We start from the raw sequence: 23,640 nt of genomic DNA on the forward strand, positions 1-23,640 counted from the left end.
AGAGAACTTGGGAAGGTTGAACACCAGACGGGCTGCGGCGTTCTGGATGAGTTGTAGGGGTTTAATGGCACAGGCAGGGAGCCCAGCCAACAGCGAGTTGCAGTAATCCAGACGGGAGATGACAAGTGCCTGGATTAGGACCTGCGCCGCTTCCTGTGTGAGGCAGGGTCGTACTCTGCGGATGTTGTAGAGCATGAACCTACAGGAACGGGCCACCGCCTTGATGTTAGTTGAGAACGACAGGGTGTTGTCCAGGATCACGCCAAGGTTCTTAGCGCTCTGGGAGGAGGACACAATGGAGTTGTCAACCGTGATGGCGAGATCATGGAACGGGCAGTCCTTCCCCGGGAGGAAGAGCAGCTCCGTCTTGCCGAGGTTCAGCTTGAGGTGGTGATCCGTCATCCACACGGATATGTCTGCCAGACATGCAGAGATGCGATTCGCCACCTGGTCATCAGAAGGGGGAAAGGAGAAGATTAATTGTGTGTCGTCTGCATAGCAATGATAGGAGAGACCATGTGAGGTTATGACAGAGCCAAGTGACTTGGTGTATAGCGAGAATAGGAGAGGGCCTAGAACAGAGCCCTGGGGGACACCAGTGGTGAGAGCACGTGGTGTGGAGACGGATTCTCGCCACGCCACCTGGTAGGAGCGACCTGTCAGGTAGGACGCAATCCAAGCGTGGGCCGCGCCGGAGATGCCCAACTCGGAGAGGGTGGAGAGGAGGATCTGATGGTTCACAGTATCGAAGGCAGCCGATAGGTCTAGAAGGATGAGAGCAGAGGAGAGAGAGTTAGCTTTAGCAGTGCGGAGCGCCTCCGTGATACAGAGAAGAGCAGTCTCAGTTGAATGACTAGTCTTGAAACCTGACTGATTTGGATCAAGAAGGTCATTCTGAGAGAGATAGCGGGAGAGCTGGCCAAGGACGGCACGTTCAAGAGTTTTGGAGAGAAAAGAAAGAAGGGATACTGGTCTGTAGTTGTTGACATCGGAGGGATCGAGTGTAGGTTTTTTCAGAAGGGGTGCAACTCTCGCTCTCTTGAAGACGGAAGGGACGTAGCCAGCGGTCAGGGATGAGTTGATGAGCGAGGTGAGGTAAGGGAGGAGGTCTCCGGAAATGGTCTGGAGAAGAGAGGAGGGGATAGGGTCAAGCGGGCAGGTTGTAGGGCGGCCGGCCGTCACAAGACGCGAGATTTCATCTGGAGAGAGAGGGGAGAAAGAGGTCAGAGCACAGGGTAGGGCAGTGTGAGCAGAACCAGCGGTGTCGTTTGACTTAGCAAACGAGGATCGGATGTCGTCGACCTTCTTTATGTACGTCAACAATGAACCTAATGACGTTGAATTCCGACGGGGGAAGCTGATGTATATGGACGTAAACTGCGGCTCTTTAGGTCATGTTGGGGACGTTGCATAAACGATTCAAACAGAGGGGTCCCTTTTTCACGCCAAGGACCTGACTGATCTGCACACTCTGTCATGGGCACAGGGTAATCTAGGTTGACCTAGGAACTAAAATATTGAGTCATTTGACCACGTCCTCAATAATGTTAAGTAGTCTGTCCACGAGAGATTAGGGACAGGGTAGCCAGCCTACAGACTTCTTACCATCAACAAATCCTTGGCTTTGTTTGCCATCCCTGAGAGATTTCCCTATACATTTCTGGTGATTTTTGACATGGCCATATTTCATTCATTCATATAGTAAATAGTACAAGAATACAAGAATCATTACCTGTTACTTGATTGTATATTTTACCCAGCATTGCTTTGTGGTAAGTAAGTCTTGGACAAGTAAGGCCCATACAGCAGGAGCCTACCGCCTGTTTCTGTAGCATGAGACAGCCGGATGTACAAGTACACCATCTAAACAGGATGCTTGCTTTCTGGTGCTTACCTACAAATCCCCCCTGTGACCGTCTGAATGTGCCCTGATCAGCAGTAAAGCATCTGTGGCCACAGGGAAGAGTCAGACTACTAAAGCCTAGCTCTCCATTGTCTCTCACTCTGAACAAAACCAGCCAGGGCCTCTCCCCGCCCCCCATGTGACCGTCTGAATGTGCCCTGATCAGCAGTAAAGCATCTGTGGCCACAGGGAAGAGCCAGACTACTAAAGCCTAGCTCTCCATTGTCTCTCACTCTGAACAAAACCAGCCAGGGCCTCTCCCCGCCCCCCATGTGACCGTCTGAATGTGCCCTGATCAGCAGTAAAGCATCTGTGGCCACAGGGAAGAGCCAGACTACTAAAGCCTAGCTCTCCATTGTCTCTCACTCTGAACAAAACCAGCCAGGGCCTCCCCCCCATGTGACCGTCTGAATGTGCCCTGATCAGCAGTAAAGCATCTGTGGCCACAGGGAAGAGCCAGACTACTAAAGCCTAGCTCTCCATTGTCTCTCACTCTGAACAAAACCAGCCAGGGCCTCTCCCCGCCCCCCATGTGACCGTCTGAATGTGCCCTGATCAGCAGTAAAGCATCTGTGGCCACAGGGAAGAGCCAGACTACTAAAGCCTAGCTCTCCATTGTCTCTCACTCTGAACAAAACCAGCCAGGGCCTCTCCCCGCCCCCCATGTGGATGAGACCGGGCTGAAGAGAGAGCAGAGAGGGGCAGCGCCTGGCTGGATGGATGTAAGGTTGGTGTGTTTATTAGTGTTTGGCGTTGTGGTTATATTTAGGCTAGAAAGTAGTTTGGTTGAAGGGAGAGGCTGGTCAGTGACTTGCAAGCTGTTAGGTCGGTGTGTTGATCAGTGTTTAGATCAGGGTTGCTGATTGTTGGAGCCTAGGAACACAGGCATTTTGGTACACCTACAATAACATTTATTTATTTATTTTTATTGAACCAGGTAGGCTAGTTGAGAACGAGTTCTCATTTACAACTGCGACCTGGCCAAGATGAAGCAAAGCAGTGCGACACAAACAACACAGAGTTACACATGGAACAAACAAGCGTACAGTCAATAACACAGTAGGAAAAAAAAGAAAGTCTATATACAGTGTGTTCAAACGTTGTGAAGAGGTAAGGCAATAAATAGGCCATAGTAGCGAAGTAATTACAGTTTAGCAAATTAACACTGGAGTGATAGATGAGCAGATGTTGTGAAAGTAGTAATACTGGTGTGCAAAAGAGCAGAAAAGTAAATAAAAACACTATGGGGATGAGGTAGGTAGATTGAATGGGCTATTTACTGATGGGCTGTGTACAGCTGCAGCAATCGGTTAGCTGGTCAGATAGCTGATGTTTAAAGTTAGTGAGGGAAATATAAGTCTCCAGCTTCAGCGATTTTTGCAATTCGTTCCAGTCACTGGCAGCAGAGAACTGGAAGGAAAGCCGGCCAAAGGAGGTGTTGGCTTTGGGGATGACCAGTGAGATATACCTGCTGGAGAGCGTGCTACAGGTGGTGTTGTTATCGTGACCAGTGAGCTGAGATTAAGCGGAGCTTTACCTAGCTGGCCCTCGCTACGAATATGTCACGAGGGCCAGCCGACTAGAGCATACAGGTCGCAGTGGTGGGTGGTATAAGGGGCTTTGGTGACAAAATGGATGGCACTGTGATAGACTGCATCCAGTTTACTGAGTAGACTATTGGAAGCTATTTTGTAAATGACATCGCCGAAGTCGAGGATCGGTCGGATAGTCAGTTTTACGAGGGTATGTGACAAATACAATTTGATTTTACTATTAATGTGATCCAATTTCTCAGGCTAGATGTTGCTGTTAGGCTAGTGGTCAGTCAGTGGCCCTGTTTTGGTGGTTTGGTTGGAGTGCTGATGTTTTATGGGCATCGTTGTGATACAGTTAGAAGATGATGACTGAAGAGGAGACTATTTCCTGTGATGTCATCATGACAGCTGTCAAAGAAGTGAGTGTTTGGCCTGATGTCAGAACCATGTTTGTCATACGCCATCATCTGTGGCAAATCTTTAATGCACCACCCAATGCTCTTAATTATATAGCCTCTAAAAAATGTTTTGATGTTACTCTATCTGTTGATGTTACAGGACTCACATGAGAGGATCATGTCCAGACAAGACCAAGAGGAAAAGCTCACTATTACAGACTGGTATAGTATGGTGAGTGTGTGAGAATGTATACTATTGTTTATGTCCTAAATAGTAACCTATTCCCTATATAGTGCATTACCCCAAAACGAGTCCACTATATAGGGTATAAGGTCTCATTTCAAATGCAGAAAGTTGGAAAAGTGAGAACTGAATGTTATTGTTAAACCATGTGTATGTCACTCCTGAGCGGACTCTACTGTTTGAATGAGAAATTCGTTTTTATGCATCCCCTCCAGTGTGTGACTCTCCAGCAGCAGGAGCTGAGGCTGTCTGAGGGCTCTTACAGGCCTCCAGGCCAAGCCCAGTCCTTCCTGGCCCAGCAGAGGCAGTCCACCCAGGCCAGGAGCAGGAGAGGCATGGGGCTCTCTCCCAAGCTACAGCCCAGATAGGAGGGAGAGATGGAGGGAGAGATGGAGGGAGAGGTCCCTCTGTTGGGGAGGGTGGGATTGACACTGGCTGTTTAAAAAAATCTTGGATGTTAAAAATATATATTTTATGTAACATTGGCGCCACCTGCTGGTCAAATGGTATTGGTGTTCGTTTTTTGTCCATCTCAGTTTGAATTTAAAAGTCTAAGGTATAGATAGGACAGTAAAGGACCATCACTATTACAATGTGTTGCCAATGGATTTTTGCGCTTGGAATAAAATATCAACATGACTTACAGTATAGCGCTCATTTTCTCCAGATTTAATTTGACTGTATTGTCTCATATCTGCTGTCATCCCAAACTATTGTGTCTCATAGCAACAAAAATGGAACTATGGCAAGAACGATTAGTCTTTTCTTTTTATTTACCTCATTATAATTCATAACAACGTAACAAGGTGAAAAATCATTCATCTAAAGTAAATGTACAGTGTAAGATTGGTGAACACAGTGAAAGCTGCAGCTCAACCTTGCAGCATCTGGGTAGATTGTTCAGTAGGATGAACTTCATGCACATGATCTATAGACCAGTGATTTCTCATGAACATACTACAGTGACATATGACCTAGCTTTTCAGTGTAATGTGTTGGTCCCAGTTGGACAGAAGTGTGTATGTTCTCCTTACTCATAGTCCGGTTCTGAAATGGCATCCTATTCCCTAAGTAGTGCACTAATTTTGGCTAGAACAGGGTGCAGTTTGTCGTTTAGGAGCCGATGGGGACTCTGACCCCATGCTGACGCTCCTATGACGCTTTGGGGCGCTGTAGGACGGCACAGTGAGGAAAGACATCTTGGCTCCACCAATGGGCGGCTTGGGAATGGCGGGGATCACTGTGCTCTGCTCTGTGATTGGTTCAGAGATGAAAAGGTCTTGGGTGGAGCAAGCTGTGGAACGGGGGTGGATGATTCTGGGGGCTAGGGGGCTGGAGGGGGTTGTCGAGGCTGGTCTGGGTGTCTTATCCTGGAGTTGTCTGATGAATGTTTGGCCTCGGTCTCTGGAAGGCTGGAGGGGTGATGGGAGCAGTGGCATGCGGCTTTGAATATCTCCTGTCACCTCAGTGTTCCCTTCCTCCATCTTCTCTTTCTCTGCCCCCTTCCCCTCATCCTCTTCTTCTTCCATAATCTCTTCCTGGCTTTGAAGGGCATCCCCACATCTCTCCACCCCAACCCCAAACTGTACCTCCATGAGGGGGGTCCTAGCATTAAACACCCCTCCACACCTACATATGGTACTCTGAGTATCCTGACCCAAAACAGACGGCAGCGAGCCCCCAGACGGCCACAAAGTCTTCCCACCTTCATCATCCTCGTCCTCACCCTCTTCATCGCTGAACGAGGGCGGGTACATCCCGGAGCGACGGCGGAACCTTTGGAGCTGGGCGGAGGTGCGGCGCAGCGCCCCTCCAATGAGTCCCGTGGGGGACGGGGCAGTGAAGAGGAGCCAGTTGAACAGGGCCATGTTGGGGTGGTGACCCCCACGCTGAGACTCCACGTTCTCAGTGATATCCGCCAGGGGAGCGAAGTGCATCTCCTCTTTGGGAATCCTGGAGGGGACAGACTCAACTCAAATCACTACAACTTGAATAATGCCCTTAGGGCCATACAGAAGTGTTAGCAAGGTTACAAACATACAACTAATCATCTCTGGACTTGTAAGACACACATATGGAATATCCTTGCTTGCAACAAGGTGAACACATATTTGAGGTGTATTGTAGAAATGTATTGCATTTGCCCCAAAAATAAAATAAAAAAATAGAATAGAGACTCACGCCATGTCGAAGGTGGAGCCCTGGAAGGAGGGTTTGCGCAGCCTGAATAGAGTTGCTGCAGTGTAGGGAGGACGAGGGTTAGAGTCGTTCCAATATCGGTCTCTTTCCATGATGGGAAGATCCCCATACATCTCATCGACTGCCATCATGGAGACCTGAGGAAACACACACTCAACCTCTTCAGTTTCAGATGAGGGAAGTTCCAAGAAACTCTTCTGTTGAAGTTTCCTTTCACCCCACCATGTTTTTCTCTCACTTTGAGTGTTTCAAAAGTACTTATCCCACTCATGTACAAGTGTGGGCTCGGCCCTAATTTATGTGCTCTCTGTCACCTGGAGCTGCATAGCAAATGGCCAGTAACACAAGGAAAGCACAAAGGACAATGCTCAAGGACTTGCCATCCCTTCCCCTCTGAGGGGCCAAAATGTATCTCTCTGTTACAGTATCCAGAGGACTGACTACTATAAAATAAAGATGTAGTATCCATGTCTGGTATCTATCTGAAACGTGTACCTTCAAGACTCTGAGGCAATATGTATGTACAGTGGGGAAAAAAAAGTATTTAGTCAGCCACCAATTGTGCAAGTTCTCCCACTTAAAAAGATGAGAGAGGCCTGTAATTTTTTATCATAGGTACACTTCAACTATGACAGACAAAATGAGAAGAAAAAACCCCAGAAAATCACATTGCAGGATTTTTTATTTATTTATTTGCAAATTATGGTGGAAAATAAGTATTTGGTCACCTACAAACAAGCAAGATTTCTGGCTCTCACAGACCTGTAACTTCTTCTTTAAGAGGCTCCTCTGTCCTCCACTCGTTACCTGTATTAATGGCACCTGTTTGAACTTTTTATCAGTATAAAAGACACCTGTCCACAACCTCAAACAGTCACACTCCAAACTCCACTATGGCCAAGACCAAAGAGCTTTCAAAGGACACCAGAAACAAAATTGTAGACCTGCACCAGGCTGGGAAGACTGAACCTGCAATAGGTAAGCAGCTTGGTTTGAAGAAATCAACTGTGGGAGCAATTATTAGGAAATGGAAGACATACAAGACCACTGATAATCTCCCTCGATCTGGGGCTCCACGCAAGATCTCACCCTGTGGGGTGAAGATGATCACAAGAACGTTGAGCAAAAATCCCAGAGCCACACGGGGGGACCTAGTGAATGACCTGCAGAGAGCTGGGACCAAAGTAACAAAGCCACCAGGGACTCAAATCCTGCAGTGCCAGACGTGTCCCCCTGCTTAAGCCAGTACATGTCCAGGCCCGTCTGAAGTTTGCTAGAGAGCATTTGGATGATCCAGAAGAAGATTGGGAGAATGTCATATGGTCAGATGAAACCAAAATATAACTTTTTGGTAAAAACTCAACTCGTTGTGTTTGGAGGACAAAGAATGCTGAGTTGCATCCAAAGAACACCATACCTACTGTGAAGCATGGGGGTGGAAACATCATGCTTTGGGGCTGTTTTTCTGCAAAGGGACCAGGACGACTGATCCGTATAAAGGAAAGAATGAATGGGGCCATGTATCGTGAGATTTTGAGTGAAAACCTCCTTCCATCAGCAAGGGCATTGAAGATGAAACGTGGCTGGGTCTTTCAGCATGACAATGATCCCAAACACACCGCCCGGGCAACGAAGGAGTGGCTTCGTAAGAAGCATTTCAAGGTCCTGGAGTGGCCTAGCCAGTCTCCAGATCTCAACCCCATAGAAAATCTTTGGAGGGAGTTGAAAGTCTGTGTTGCCCAGCAACAGCCCCAAAACAAGTATTGAGATACTTTTCTTATTGACCAAATACTTATTTTCCACCATAATTTGCAAATAAATTCATTCAAAATCCTACAATGTGATTTTCTGGATTTTTTTCTCTCATTTTGTCTGTCATAGTTGAAGTGTACCTATAATGAAAACTACAGGCCTCTCATATTTTTTAGTGGGTGAACTTGCACAATTGATGGCTGACTAAATACTTTTTTGAGGGAGACGCAATTGGCATGCTGACTGCAGGAATGTCCACCAGAGCTGTTGCCAGAGAATTTAATGATCATTTCTCTACAATAAGTAAACTCCAAAGTCGTTTAAGAGAATTTGGCAGTACGTCCAACCGGCCTCAAAACCGTAGATCACGTGTAACCATGCCAGCCCAGGACCTCCACATCCGGCTTTTTCACCTGTGCGATTGTCTGAGACCAGCCCCCCAGATAGCTGATGAAACTGTGGGTTTGCACCACAGGAGTTTGGTGGCATCTTAATCGGGGAGGACGGGCTCGTGGTGGCTGTGGCTGGAGCGGAATAGGTGGAATGGTATTAAATACATCAAACATGGTTTCCATGTGTTTGATGCCATTCCATTCGCCCCGTTTCTGCACAAACTGTCAGAAACCATCTCAGGGGAGCTCATCTGCGCGCTCGTCATCCTCACCAGGGTACGGCGTCGTAGACAACGTCAGTGGGAAAATGCCCACCATCGATGGCCACTGGCGCGCTGGAGAAGTGTGCTCTTCACGGATTAATCCCGGTTTCAACTGTACCGGGCAGCGTTGTGTGGGCGAACGGTTTGCTGATGTCAACGTTGTGAACAGAGTGCCCCATGGTTGCGGTGGGGTTATAGTATGGGCAGGCATAAGCTACGGACAATGAACACAATTGCATTTTATTGATGGTAATTTGAATGCACAGAGATACCGTGACGAGATCCTGAGGGTCGTACCCTTCATCCGCCGCCATCACCTCATGTTTCAGCATAATAACGCACGGCCCCATTTCACAAGGATCTGTACACAATACCCGGAAGCTGAAAATGCCCCAGTTCTTCCATGGCCTGCATACTCACCAGAAATGTCATCTATTGAGCATTCTTGGGATGCACTGGATCGACATGTACGACAGCGTGTGTCAGGTCCCACCAATACCCAGCAACTTTGCACAGCCATTGAAGACGAGTGGAACAACATTCCACAGGCCACAATCAACAGCCTGATCAACTCTATGAGAAGGAGATGTGTCGTGCTGCATGAGGTAAATGGTGGTCCCACCAGATACTGACTGGCTTTCTGATCCACATCCCTACCTTTTTTAAGGTGTCTGTGACCAACAGATGCACATCTGTATTCCAGTCATGTGAAATCCATAGATCAGGTCCTAATGAATTTATTTCAATTGATGGATTTCCTCTAATGAACTGTAACTCAGTAAAATCTTTAAAATTGTTGCATGTTGCGTTCATATTTTTGTTCAGTGGATGATCTCTGTGGTAACTTGTATAAAGTAGTGAATGCTCCTTAGCAGGAGGGTGAACTCTAAATTACTCTGTGCAAAGGTGTTTTATGGTCCTCTCAGGAATATTATGAAGTACTACTTACAGTTTTTCTCAGTCGCTTCGGTGCATTTCTTAGATCAAAAGTGCAATTCTTGAAACTACTTGTACAAATTCCAAATCATCTAGTCACTTGTGCACATCATTAAAGCAATTTCTTATTCCTTTTGAGCAAATTGCAATTGATAATGTACATGTGTCAGCTTTTTTCCACATTATCAATTGCTCATGTCATTTTGATCAAAATGTAGTAGATGGTTCTCTGTTGAATAGTCTTACCCCTCAAAACATCTAGGCATTAGTTCCTTGCATAAGCCATTACATGCAAAATTGTTGAACTATTTGTCATAAACTGTCAAGCATAGTTTTACACATTTCTATTAGACCTTTTGTACAAAAACGTGAATTGATGAATCGTGCAGGTGAAATTGACCCTCACTCATGAAGGAATGTAAAGTGTTAGTTCAACCAACAATCAACCAGTTGTCTAAATTTCTCAAAGGTGCATCTCATGAAGAATCAATTGGCAATATATAGACAGACCAAAAACACAGAGTTGCAATTTTCCAATAATGGATGGACCAGGAAATGAACAGGGTCAACAGCCAAGAGGAGGAGGAAGAAGAGGAGCAAGGGATGCATGGTGGCAAAACAGAGGAAGAGGCAGAAGAGGACATAGGCTCCACCCGGCACAGCCAGAAGAGGACTGGCCACCCCTCATAGCCTGGTTCCTCTCCCCGGCACAGCCAGAAGAGGACTGGCCACCCCTCATAGCCTGGTTCCTCTCCCCCCGGCACAGCCAGAAGAGGACTGGCCACCCCTCATAGCCTGGTTCCTCTCTACCCAGCACAGCCAGAAGAGGACTGGCCACCCCTCATAGCCTGGTTCCTCTCCCCCCGGCACAGCCAGAAGAGGACTGGCCACCCCTCATAGCCTGGTTCCTCTCTACCCAGTACAGCCAGAAGAGGACTGGCCACCCCTCATAGCCTGGTTCCTCTCTACCCGGCACAGCCAGAAGAGGACTGGCCACCCCTCATAGCCTGGTTCCTCTCTAGGTTTCTTCCTAGGTTTTTGCCTTTCTAGGGAGTTTTTCCTAGCCACCGTGCTTCTACACCTGCATTGCTTGCTGTTTGGGGTTTTAGGCTGAGTTTCTGTACAGTACTTTGAGATATCACAGTTACATTGACAACATGCCTAAACATTTTGACGTCCTTGTTCGTGAACAATGACTCAATGACTTATCATTCTGATGACACTGACATGATCAATGGCATGAATATTTACTTTTGAGAGATGTACTAAGGATTTTTAGTGACTGACTAGCTTTAGAAACATATCTATTGTATATTGCAATTTGTACAAATTGTTCTGAGAAATGCACTTATTATTTTGCACATGTTAGGGATGATGTGAAAAATGCACCAAAGCGACTGAGAAAAACTGTAAGTAGTTTTGGGGGTATCGGTACTTTCTTTACTATTTATATTTTTTGACTAATTTTACTTTTACTTCACTACATTCCTAAAGAAAAGTATATACTTTTTTTACTCCATACATTCTCCCTGACTCCCAAAAATAGTGAATGCTCCTTAGCAGGACAGGAAAATGGTGCAATTCACACACTTATCAAGAGAACATCCCTGGTCATCTCTACTGCCATCTGGTGGACTTACTAAACACACACGCTTCGTTTATAAATTATGTCGGAGTGGGCCACCATAAATTAAAAAACAAACAAGAAAATGGTGCTGTCTGGTTTGCATAATATAAGGAATTTTTAAATGATTTATACTTTTAGACTTTTACTCAAGTAGTATTTTACAAGGGTGACTCTCACTTTTACTTGAGTCATTCTCTATGAAGGTATCTTTACTTTTACTCAAGTATGACAAGGGGGTACTTTTTACACCACAAGATCTTTATGCCTAGACTAATGCTTTGTTAATGTCAGTATTGCCTTGTAGCTTAATCTTTATGCCTAGACTAATGCTTTGATAATGTCAGTATTGCCTTGTAGCTTAATCTTTATGCCTAGACTAATGCTTTGTTAATGTCAGTATTGCCTTGTAGCTTAATCTTTATGCCTAGACTAATGCTTTGATAATGTCAGTATTGCCTTGTAGCTTAATCTTTATGCCTAGACTAATGCTTTGTTAATGTCAGTATTGCCTTGTAGCTTAATCTTTATGCCTAGACTAATGCTTTGTTAATGTCAGTATTGCCTTGTAGCTTCATCTTTATGCCTAGACTAAAGCTTTGTTAATGTCAGTATTGCCTTGTAGCTTAATCGTTATGCCTAGACTAATGCTTTGTTAATGTCAGTATTGCCTTGTAGCTTAATCGTTATGCCTTGTATGTGAAACCATTAATTTTTTATTTTTTTTATTTAAATTTTTACCTTTATTTAACTAGGCAAGTCAGTTAAGAACAAATTCTTATTTTCAATGACGGCCTAGGGTGGGTTAACTGGCTGTTCAGGGGCAGAAGGACAGATTTGTACCCTGTCAGCTCGGGGATTTGAACCTTCCGGTTACTAGTCCAACGCTCTAACCGCTAGGCTACCCTGCCGCCCCTTTGAAATTAAATTATACTTGCTTTGATATTTGCTTTTTGACCATTCCTTGATCTTAGTCAGCTAAACGCATAATACTTGATAGCACATGGTTTAACCATGGTCTTACATATTGCGATCTATATTATGGAGCCATTTAATTAATTTAATGGGCTAATTGCTTTGTCTTATTACGGGTTGCATGTGGTATATTTATAATATCACATATATGAAGTATTACCATATACATGCATATATTATATCTAAGATAACAATGGGGGGGGTTGTGAGAAGGATAGCAATACATGTGATTCAATAGAAACCTGGAAGTTCCTGTCTATCAGCCAGTTGGTCTCAAAGTCATCATCGTCCTCTCCAAATGGGTTTATCAACTGCTCTGCTACCTGAAAAACATTTTTAAAATGGTCATGTTCGTTGGGGCACGCAAGGGAAATGTTTTAAAACATTTTGCAACGGAGAAGGAAAAAAAAGTTTTGTTTTTGGTAGCCTCTCCCTGTTTCAGTCTGGTTTTCTTCCATTTGCTATCTAGAGAACACAACAATGAATTCCACTGACCTTGAGCCAGCCAGCGTAGAAGAAGAACTGTAGCAGAGTGAAGATGGGGACGTACAGGTCCAGGTCATGACCCAGGTAGCCCTGTGTGGGGTCCAGGAACTGACGTCCTATCAGACACACAAAGAAAAAACTGTACACGGCCAGAGTCACCACCTATAGGGATGGTGGAGACGAGAACATAGGACACCGAATGAGTGATGCCAACAGAGAAAATTCTACAATGATTGCACATACAATCACCTACATGCACATACACACACACACACATACACACACACACACATACACATACACACACACACACACATACACACACACACACACACACAAACCTGAGTGTAGACCAGGGGAACACTGATCATGTCGTAATGGAAAAGCATACTGCAGTTCCCTCTGAAATGATTGAGCTCCTGCCGACATAAACAGACAAGCACACAAAGGTAAGTTATTGTTTTTGTTGTATGTGTTGTTTTTGTGTAAGGTTCAGTCAGTATGCAAGTCGGGTACAGCTTATTCATGTCATATAACTATTGACATAATGTGGTTTATCACTATGTCGCTTTATGTGTGTTGTATTGTAGACTACCTCCAGCACTAGTTTGAGGGTGCTGTCGTCCTTAATCCTGCCCTCACAGCGGGCCAGGGCGGCCAGGTTAGTGAACCACACACAGGGAATCCAGTACTTGTTATAGGGGGACTTGAGGCTCTCAAACTTCTTCCGCTCCTCCCTGGTCATGAACCCTGAGGAGAGGGGAGTGTATCTGTCACAGGTGGGGTCGGAACCCCCATGTACTGCTTTGAAACCCAATGTCTTAATTAGGCCAAGAGGAAATTAGACCGAGGGTGACACTGATTAAAGTTGCAGGCAGGGCTACCTCATCACCAGAGCGTGAGTCCGACTCACCTCCGCTAGACCGCTACATAAACTATAGGTATGTGTTTGGAAGACACAGGATGTGGGACAAAACTGCAAGTGGTATGGTGTATCCAGATGTACATTGTAGGCTACTTTCTTGTGTTTGAATTCTGAAAATCTGCAAAGTGCAATTTTACCTTGAAGGCAAAATCTGGAAAGTGCAATATCTCCTCAAAGGCAATATCTTAGCTGCATCTGAATGACACATTTACCTGCTTCCACGACGTGGTCAATGGTCGGGAAGCGTTTGAACACCGCGGTGCTGACCGAGCGCAAAATCAGTAACGCGGACAGACTTGCATAGCGCATCATGGTGCGTCGCAGCAGCCGCCCGCGCTCGTCCACACCCTGCAGGCCGCCGGAGAGCACGCACATCAGGCGGTCAGGTAATGGAATGCGGGTGTACTGATTCCACCAGCGGTTCACCACCAGTGTCACGTAAAAACCTGGAAAACATCAGCAAATGGTTCTGTAATGAATGGTGGTATTTTCTTATAGAATAGAAGAATATTAGAATATAATAATATTCTAATAGAATCTGTGTTAATTATTTAGTAATATTGCCCACCTAGCACAAAAGACATGGGGATGAGACTGGCATAGTGGTTGCAGTAAATTGCCAGTTTTTCAAAATACCTCTTCTGGTCATCAAAGAGGAAGAATCTTAAGAGGTAAAAGTGACATAATAATGTGCACCAATTAAAACAAACTGAAATCTTCAAATAGTAATGGAACGTTCAAATAATGATGTAAACTTGGTAGCCAAAGGCTCTCATACCTGTAAGTGACACTGATGGCAGTGTACATGGTGAAGAAAGCAAGGAACTCCTTCCATAAGACCTTGTAGATGCTTCCCCTCCAGGCTAGGAGCAGTTTGGAGAACCCGCAGAAGCGCGCATTGGCAACTTGCGCGGTGTAGGTGACCGTCATGATGTCATCTATCAGTTATTCTATCATATAAAAAAAATAGTATATCTCGGAAAACATATATTTTGTTGGTTTTGTTTCTATTAATCAAGGGAAATGGAAAGAAAACCCATGTCTAACCATCCACAAATCATACCTATACAGTTTTGTTTATGTAACAAGTGTAAAACATACTTTATGTATTTCACCGAAAATCCCACATATTTTTTATTATATATTAATTTATGGTTATTTTCAGATGTATTACAATACTTTCAAGAGTGAACTATTTCATTGTATTTATTTTCTAAATTGTGTTGATGTTGTGATGTCATCTACGAGAACCATGCTTTTACGCCTCAGTTTGGTCAAAGCGTGATGAGGAGAGGTATGTGTTACTGTTTATTTTGAATGCACATGTTAGCAAGTGTTCACAAATGCACACAAAAAAACAAGCAACAATTATATCATCATTGATTTAGTGTTGTTGCACTACTGTTAGTAGGAATATATATTAGCGTGAATGGGGATCATTTTCGAGAGCAACTTTGATTGCAAATTTGCAAGTTACCGTTAGCTTTGGGTGCGGGAGAGGCTCTCTTTCAGGTACAGACAGCGTGAGTTTTCTGACGATTTTCTCACGGGAATTCTGCACTGTCTTTTGTCAGGCAAATATACTTATGTACGACAGTCCAGACGGCAGCATTAACGTTTGTCTTGCATTTGTATCCATTCCATGCAGGTATGTTGTGAAATGTGACGTTTTTGTATTTAATTTAGCTATCGTTCATTTTGTTACCTGTCCGGTCATGTCAGGAATGGCGTTGTTACCTCATTAGTATGCCTCGGGTATAGTAGTGCAATAGTACACTCAAATACATATTTAGCACTTATTAGCAAATTAGTGTATTGGTGTACAATGTTTCTAAAATGAAATTTAAGTATTTTGAAAATATTAACATGCACATTTTGTACAATGCATTTTTTTGTTTTTGCGAGTTTGCTCAAAGCGTGACGAGGAGAGACAAATATACTTATGTATGAGAGTCCAGACGACAGCATTAAGCCGACAACTGCAGAGTTGTGTCCAGAGCTTTCCCTTCCCTTCCCATCCACCTACACCCGACCAGAGCACAACACATTTAGACTTTGCGTAAAAGTCCATGAAAACACCTAGTTCGATGGACAAATTTAGGACAGATATGCAACAAATGGTATTACCTCTAGTCTACTGTTGTGCAGTGAGTGGATCTTTGGGGTGTTTGCAGGTTCAGGTTAATCAACAATCTCCGCGCTTAGCATTATTGCTGCGCACGATCAAAGCCCTTACATATTCCATAGCCTAATACATCTGTACAACTTTAATATTCTCTACTAACCATTCTACGTCCATCGTTGGTAACCCATTCAGCCGATACATCATACAGTAAAAGAAGGCAGCAGTTGAGGGTAATCCTTGGATGCTGGAGCCTCAGCAGTGCGTTCAGTGGTTCGAGCGCCCCGGGGCAAATCCCGAAAATTGGAGGGAGACGAAGCTCGTTAGTATGCCCCCTACTGGGAGAGCGAGCTTTTCTGCACAGTGCATTTTAAATCGGTGATGGACCACAAGCGACAGCCTGCGGAGCGCTACACAATGTCAAAAATGGGCGTAAAAACTAGAAGAAAAAAAGTATTGGAAAACAGGAAATAGTCAGACTGCCACTGATAAAAAATGACTAAACCATGTAACAGTATGGTAATATTTATTAAAATTGTGCATATATTAGAAATAGGTTATGGTGAATTATATATATATATTTTTTTCCAGTCCATTGACAAATTTGAATTAATTCTACAAAACACTGTGTCAGCTCAACAGGAGGCTTGTTGTTTGCAGGTTCTGAGCGTAGAAGTCACCCACAAAGTCAGGACCTGTCAAGACGAATCTGTTGTTCAACAAGGCATGTTGTACCGCAGACCATCCATGCGTGTCCCGGCTGCGTCTTGGAGTCGCCTGCGTCCGTAACATTATTTGGTTATGAAAGCTGCGTTAATAAAAACACAACCAAAAATCTCCCTGCGAATTAGACATGTTTGTTTTTTATTTAGTAAGTTTAACAATTGCCTGGGAGGGATATGCATAACTTGAAGCATTACTAACATTGCATGGACAAAATCAAATCAAAAAGAACCCTTCCAAAAGACTTGTGTTGCTGCTGCAGAGATTATGGGGCTGTAGTTGGTAGTATAATGACCACTTCTGGTGTGTGACTATCTTGATGACAAGTCAAATTGACAACTAGTGGGACATTTTGCCTGTGGATCACAAAGAAGCTGTGCAAATTGTGCACTAATGCAAAAATGCAGGCAACACAAAAATCCCACACTGAATGATGTCTAAATAGGATCTAAATAATGAACCAACCTTTCAACAGGGGACCAATCAACATTCAGTAATTAATTGTATATTATAATGCAGTAAGGCATTCATTAAGCCAAGTAGCCAACTAGCATCACGCTGTGTACCCGAATAGAGAGCCCTCTACACAACAGACAGGGTGTGTCTGAAACAGCACACCGTTCCCTATATAATGCACTACTTTTGACCAGGAAGAAAGAGAGATTTGTTTAACCAGACTAAGTCCCCCCTACCCAGACTGAACACTGTACTCAATGGTGAGTGCAGCATTCAGTCTGGTTCAACCAGGCTAGAGAAAAGTAGCACTTTAAAAGCTTTACACAAAGACTGCTTCAGTGGCCTCCTAGAGTAGGGAAAACAATGAAATTGGCATAAAATAATTACAAGTAGCCATCTGATACTGTAGATTATAGATGAATGACACTGCTCAGCGATCAATAAATATAATTTCTTTATCCAAGAACTGAACTAAATGTAGTTGGGGACATGCTATTTACACCATAAACACGTGGTGCGTGAGAACAACATTTTGGTCAAATAATGTAGTTAAGTATGTCCATGCTATTATTACTCAAGTATTCAAATGCCCTTCTAAGGCTGGTCAGTGGACTGATGGGATTGGTGGGACAGAAATATAACATGATCTGAAAACCCTTCCCTCTAGGCCTATATCCCTCTTCATAGTGACTATTCACCCTGGGGTCATAAGTCTTCACCCTGCATCACACACACCCACCTTCATCCATAACAGACTAAACTTTCCCACCATTCATATTATTCTCCATTCCCACAATGGAGGGCATTAAGAAGTCAGAATGTGCATCCAAAATGGCACCCTATTCCCTATATATAGAGTGCACTACTTTTGACCAGGGCCCTGGTCAAAATGTATGGCAATAATGCACTATACAGGGAATAGGGTGCCATTTCAGATGCAAACCAAACAGATAAATTAAATCACATGGTAAAAACCAAAGATGCAGTCGATCGTCTCAAAGCTGTTTTATACTGAAAAACACAGCAGCGGCACCAGACACCAAACTCAGCCATTAAGGATAGTTTCACTTGTACATTACTGAGGCTGGAATATGGAAGGAAAAATAGGATGAGGGAGGCAGGAAGAGGGGGGGGGGGGCTCGAGTGTTCCTCTGGGAAAAGTTACATTCTTTAGGAATAGTTCATCTTTTCCCTGGTGAGATATGATGGAGAGAATGGTATAGATAGAATGATAGAGAAAAGTGAGAGGAGAGAGAAATCACATATGGATCCTCCTTTCGCTTTTAGACTGTAGGCCTACAACAGGAGCAGGTGGTTGTGTGTCCTGGTGTTCTGTGTTGTCCGCCCCCTGTGTGAGTCGTTTTTGCTGTAGTGGTTTAGGTTCCTGAAGAGGATGGGGATGTTCTTGCTGGGTTGCTGTAATGTTGGGGTCAAGGGGGACGGAGATGGTGAGTTCAGACTGCGACTGGGAGTCAGAGGTCAATCACTTGGTAGGGGGGATGTAGGGCTCCAGGAGTTGCATTGAGAAGGTGTTGACTTTTTCGGACCCCCGTACCTCGTGGGGCAGCAGTGGTAACTTGATTATGTGGAAATCTTCATATAGATCCTCCATCTGGGACAGAGAATAAAGGTTAGGACATCATTGTAGGGGCAGAGCACGTGGTGACAGACTATTGACAACATGAAGACTACTTATACCGTGCTTTACCTGGTCCAGGTACTTGGACTGGATCTTGTGGCGGGCCTCGCACATCTTGCATGGCCGGTCTGAGTCGGGGAACACCAGCTGGTTGACGATAATGTTGTGTGTGTCGATGCGACACTTGGCCAGCTCCTGGATCAGGCGCTCCGTCTCGTACAAGGACAGGAACTCGGCGATGCACACACAGATAAACGTTGTTTGTTCCTATGAGGGAGTGTGGGGAGGAGCGGAGAGAGGCGTCAAACACAAGTAGAGACATAGTCACTATACGGACTCCAAAAACTGTAATTAACACACACTACTCAAATAACTCCACATAGTGAAGTAGAGTGGTTATCAATCAAATTTACATAATGCAGGTGTATATACACATGTTTTCCTAGAGCGAAGATGTTCGGTAAAGCATTGTTAAGGATATTGATGTTTCTAAATGGGTCGGTGTTGGTCTGACTTACAGGGTCTTTGAACTGCTCACTGACAGAGCGAATGACTGGTAGGGTCTCCTCCAGCTTAGAGGCCAGCTGGTCTGCGTTCATGTCTCCCAGACCCAGCATGTTACACATCTACGGGGGAGAAAGAGTGAGCGAGAACTAGAGAGAAGGATCATGCACAAGTGGCAACAATAAGAGAACTGATGCTACCGACTCAGATAGCAACTCTGGTCAATAAAAACAGAGCAACTAGAGCTTAATGCTTAACACAGAAATAAATCAACAGTCAGTAGACCTTACCTGTGAGATGAAGGGGCTGATCTGGTTTAGGGCTAGTAGGCCTTACCTGTGAGATGAAGGGGCTGATCTGGTTTAGGGCTAGTAGACCTTACCTGTGAGATGAAGGGGCTGATCTGGTTTAGGGCTAGTAGGCCTTACCTGTGAGATGAAGGGGCTGATCTGGTTTAGGGCTAGTAGGCCTTACCTGTGAGATGAAGAGGCTGATCTGGTTTAGGGCTAGTAGACCTTACCTGTGAGATTAAGGGGCTGATCTGGTTTAGGGCTAGTAGACCTTACCTGTGAGATGAAGGGGCTGATCTGGTTTAGGGCTAGTAGACCTTACCTGTGAGATGAAGGGACTGATCTGGTTTAGGGCTAGTAGACCTTACCTGTGAGATGAAGAGGCTGATCTGGTTTAGGGTTAGTAGACCTTACCTGTGAGATGAAGAGGCTGATCTGGTTTAGGGTTAGTAGACCTTACCTGTGAGATGAAGGGACTGATCTGGTTCTTGATCTGCATGAGTCGTCCCAGGCCTCTCTCCACTATGGTGGGGAAGTTGAGCAGACGTAGCGTGTGGCCAGTGGGGGCAGTGTCAAACACCACCACAGAGAAGTTCATGCCTTTCACTAACCTGAACGGAGAGGAAAAGAGTATGACTGAGGAACACTGTGGAGTTAGTCAATATAACCTTATTAACCCTCTAGTTTCTAAGCTGGGGGGGGGGGGGGGGTTCTACTAATATATAGATTTGTTTTAAGATGATTTAGCTATTTGATTATGAATATTAAGACCCCTTATTAAGGCAGGGTTTCCCAAACTGTTTTGTGACTTGCCCTAGAACTACACAACTGATTAAAATAATCAACTAATCATCAAGCTTTGAATCATCTGTGTAATGTTAGAGTAAAAAACAAAACAGTTTGGAAAACCCTGCCTTAACGGGTCTTAAAATTCAAATAGCTAAATGATCCTTGGTGTGACCATCTTAAAACAAATCTATTTTAGCTTAGCAGAATCTCCCCAGAAACTAAACTAGTGCATCAAAGCGGGGGTCGAGAGACAGAAGCTGTTTTTCAATCTCAAGGCCATCAAACTGTTAAACAGCCATCACTAACATTGAGTTGCTGCTGCCAACATACTGACTCAAATCTCTAGCCACTTTAATAATTGGATGTAATAAAATGTATCACTAGTCACTTTAAACAATGCCACTTTATATAATGATTACATACCCTACATTACTCATCTCATGTATATACTGTGCACTATACCATCTACTGCATCTTGCCTATGCCACACGGCCATCCATATATTTGTATGTACATACTCTTATTCATCCCTTTACACTTGTGTGTATAAGGTAGTTGTTGTGAATTTGTTAGATTACTTGTTAGATATTACTGCACTGTCGGAACTAGAAGCACAAGCATTTCGCTACACTCGCATTAGCATCTGCTAACCATGTGTATGTGACCAAGAAAATTTGATTTAGGAAACACTGCCTTAAGGTATCAATTTTTTTAATGTATATATATATATATATATAATAAATGTATATATAAATGAATTTGGCATTATTGATGAAACATTAAATTTGGCATTATTGATGAAACATTAAATTTGGCATTATTGATGAAACATTAAATTTGGCATTATTGATGAAACATTGAATTTGGCATTATTGATGAAACATTAAATTTGGCATTATTGATGAAACATTGAATTTGGCATTATTGATGAAACATTGAATTTGGCATTATTGATGAAACATTGAATTTGGCATTATTGATGAAACATTGAATTTGGCATTATTGATGAAACATTGAATTTGGCATTATTGATGAAACATTGAATTTGGCATTACTGCTATTAAACGCATTGAATAACAGATCCATTACTTGGAACATGTTTTTTTGACTATACTAAGGAAGTTTGTTCTGAAATGTCCATCCTATATCTGAGAGATATAAGAGAGATCTATTCTTATTTTAGGAAATAAACTATTTTAAAAATCCTGTACAGGAGACCTTCATACGAGTCTTGTGAGTGTCATAGAGACATGTATGTGTTTGTGGTCATATTAGTGTGTAGCCCAAACTGTTTGGACGCTACAGGCAGAAGAGGCAGTAACGACTTCAGAGGAGTCCCGTGATACTTGTGGGGGTCGTAGAGCAAAATGGAGAACACCATCGTGTTCGTGAGACTCTCAGTTTGTAGGCCAAGCCGTTCGTACACTACAGACATATTCGTGAGAAGACCGATTTTCGGGATGTCTAATGGTCTGACAAACACCGCTCTAGCTCTGCCACCTTTCACCGCAAGTGCGGAGGGGCAATATCGGCGGATGCGGTGGATTGAGACCCATGCAAAAAAAACATCTAATTTAAACAGATGGATTTTTAAATTATGGCCGTGGAAATTGTAGGAAAAGGGTTAAGCTAACCCAGACGTATGAATTTGATTCGGGTGACAATAAAACCCAATAACAGCAGCCCAACTAATTTCTACCACCACAAGTACAGAACAACAGCAACACTATCATCCATGAATATGGTGCATTATAGCACAGAAACTGAACATAACCAATGATTCACTGAATTTAAAGAACTTTTAAAAACACAATGTGTAACTATGTGGAGCCATTAAGTGTTGACTTCATGACCTCTGTGTGTGCGTCTCCGTACCTCATGACCTCTGCGTAGCTCATGGCCTCGTCGATGCCGGGGAAGGCACTCATGGCCTCCTGCATCATCTTCTTGCCCATACTCAGCATGTTATCCTCTTCAAAGAACTCATCTGGGAGCTCCGCCACACCCAGGCTGGGATCAATCTCCTGCAGGGGCACACACACAGACAGACAGAGCAGAGGTCAGGGCAAGACACAGGAGGAAAGAGAAAATCTCCATCTTAGGGAAAAACAGACTTTGCTTGCAGGACTTTTTTTTATACTGATGGCTAGATTGTGTGTGAAACAAACTATTGTGTGAATCAAGAGTTTACAGTCTTGCCGGTGTCATTCTCCAAACAAAGCTTGCTGAATGTCACCCTCAAGTCAACATAAGCTCTCCTAAGTCGACTTCTATGAATATATTGACGGTGAGGAGGTAGTCTGACAAACCAGCTCTTTGCCTCTACTCATTCTCAAAACCTAGTAAGAGAGTGCATACTGCAGAAAGCGACATCTGTAGTTGTCTGTAGTGTAGACAGAAAAAAACTGGGGCAAAGAGACTGGGTCTAATGCTAACATACCATAGCGAAGAGGTTCTCGTAGCCCTGGACTTTTGTGGGCACCTTTGAGAACTTCTGGTCAAAGGCATCTGAGATGTTGTGTGCCGGGTCAGTGGAGATGATGAGCACGCTGTCACGCACCGCAGCCAGCTGTACAGCCAGACTGCAGCTGTGGGGGCAAAGGACAGACGGAAACATTAGCACACATAGACAGAAATGTCATGAGCACGCACAGACAATTATGACCATAGACATGAACACTGATAGACAGACACATGAGCACAGACAAACAAGACAGACAGTTATCTTTTTCAACCCTTCAGTTAGAAATTGTTTACGTATGTATACGTTACTACATTAGAAACATGATGTCTTCTCAATTAAATAAAAATCAGCTTCACATGAAACTGACAAATTTAACCACCGAACGTTGAAATTGGTGTTTGAAAGTGATGGTCCATGTTGAGTTGATGGTAAGTGTCTAGCTAAAACTAGTTAGCTAGATAACGTTAGATAGCCGAGTTTGCTAACCTGATGCTTGCTGTTAATGTAAAAGATTGTTCAGAACTGTTTAAAACTCGCTGGTTTGCTAGCTAACGTAGTAAGTAATGACAGTCTTATGAATTTGACAGCTAGCTAACTAGTTAGCTACAGTTGCTAGCTATTATTGTCATTTTAGCTAACCATATAACTAGCTAACGTTAGCTCACTGTGTTTCCCACTGAAATAAGAGCTACGCTGATGGTACATTACTGTCAATAAAGAAACATGAATTGAACGTCGGGCTAGCGGTTTTGAACAAGCTACGCTAGATATCTATACTTGGCTAGGCCATTCATTTGGCTAGTGACGTTAGCTAATAGTGACAAAGCACTATTTTGCATCGACCTACCTGCATGTTGTTTTGCCAACGCCACCTTTGCCTCCAACAAATATCCATTTCAGAGATTTCTGCTCTATAATGTTTTTCAATGTTGGTTCTAAAGGCTCCACATCGGGCGCATCTTCAAATTCTTCTTCCAACGAAGCTGCCATCTTGTGTGTACAGGTCAGCAAATGGGATGTA

General features: G+C 43.8%; 3 protein-coding genes across 4 annotated transcripts in view; 1 reads left to right on the forward strand and 2 right to left on the reverse strand.

The window, feature by feature from the left end:
• The window catches only part of LOC115119265 (protein Hook homolog 2-like), a 10,565-nt gene extending 5,846 nt beyond the window's left edge, over positions 1–4,719 (forward strand). Inside the window, exons 1-4 of one of the 2 annotated variants that reach the window (XM_029648035.2) lie at positions 2,324–2,630; positions 3,794–3,857; positions 3,997–4,068; positions 4,296–4,719. In XM_029648035.2, coding sequence (XP_029503895.1) covers positions 3,801–3,857; positions 3,997–4,068; positions 4,296–4,448 — 282 coding nt within the window. In that variant the 5' untranslated portion in view covers positions 2,324–2,630; positions 3,794–3,800 and the 3' untranslated portion in view covers positions 4,449–4,719. Of the gene's footprint in view, positions 1–2,323; positions 2,631–3,793; positions 3,858–3,996; positions 4,069–4,295 lie in introns of those variants that run through there. The other variant, XR_010463451.1, reaches the window with a different exon arrangement.
• Positions 4,720–4,841: 122 nt separating this feature from the next.
• Positions 4,842–14,577, reverse strand: LOC135570180 (bestrophin-2-like). Its single transcript, XM_065016280.1, has 9 exons — positions 14,411–14,577; positions 14,201–14,295; positions 13,845–14,078; positions 13,303–13,457; positions 13,049–13,126; positions 12,717–12,869; positions 12,464–12,544; positions 6,262–6,416; positions 4,842–6,033 (listed from the first exon to the last, which is right to left on the reverse strand). Exons 1-9 carry the CDS (start codon positions 14,560–14,562, stop codon positions 5,160–5,162), a joined length of 1,977 nt encoding a protein of 658 aa, XP_064872352.1. The 5' UTR covers positions 14,563–14,577; the 3' UTR covers positions 4,842–5,159.
• Positions 14,578–16,595: 2,018 nt separating this feature from the next.
• On the reverse strand, positions 16,596–23,640 carry LOC115119257 (ATPase GET3-like). The gene is made up of 7 exons (XM_065016281.1): positions 23,467–23,640; positions 22,596–22,743; positions 22,031–22,179; positions 19,827–19,977; positions 19,091–19,198; positions 18,642–18,839; positions 16,596–18,545 (listed from the first exon to the last, which is right to left on the reverse strand). Exons 1-7 carry the CDS (start codon positions 23,607–23,609, stop codon positions 18,417–18,419), a joined length of 1,026 nt encoding a protein of 341 aa, XP_064872353.1. The 5' UTR covers positions 23,610–23,640; the 3' UTR covers positions 16,596–18,416.

This window comes from Oncorhynchus nerka, unplaced genomic scaffold, assembly GCF_034236695.1.
Source record: "Oncorhynchus nerka isolate Pitt River unplaced genomic scaffold, Oner_Uvic_2.0 unplaced_scaffold_1065, whole genome shotgun sequence".
NCBI classification, from domain to species: Eukaryota; Metazoa; Chordata; class Actinopteri; order Salmoniformes; family Salmonidae; genus Oncorhynchus; species Oncorhynchus nerka.

Excerpts from the sequence above, each read along its gene's own strand:
- LOC135570180 (XM_065016280.1), bottom strand. The coding sequence starts at position 14,562 with ATGACGGTCACCTACACCGCGCAAGTTGCCAATGCGCGCTTCTGCGGG. Across the intron at positions 13,458-13,844 it reads TGACCACGTCGTGGAAGCAG|GGTTCATGACCAGGGAGGAG; the intron begins GTAAATGTGTCA and ends CCCTCTCCTCAG. Across the intron at positions 13,127-13,302 it reads CCCTCAAACTAGTGCTGGAG|GAGCTCAATCATTTCAGAGG; the intron begins GTAGTCTACAAT and ends TTATGTCGGCAG.
- LOC115119257 (XM_065016281.1), bottom strand. The coding sequence starts at position 23,609 with ATGGCAGCTTCGTTGGAAGAAGAATTTGAAGATGCGCCCGATGTGGAG. Across the intron at positions 22,180-22,595 it reads ACGAGAACCTCTTCGCTATG|GAGATTGATCCCAGCCTGGG; the intron begins GTATGTTAGCAT and ends GTGCCCCTGCAG. Across the intron at positions 19,199-19,826 it reads TCAGTCCCTTCATCTCACAG|ATGTGTAACATGCTGGGTCT; the intron begins GTAAGGTCTACT and ends TCTCCCCCGTAG.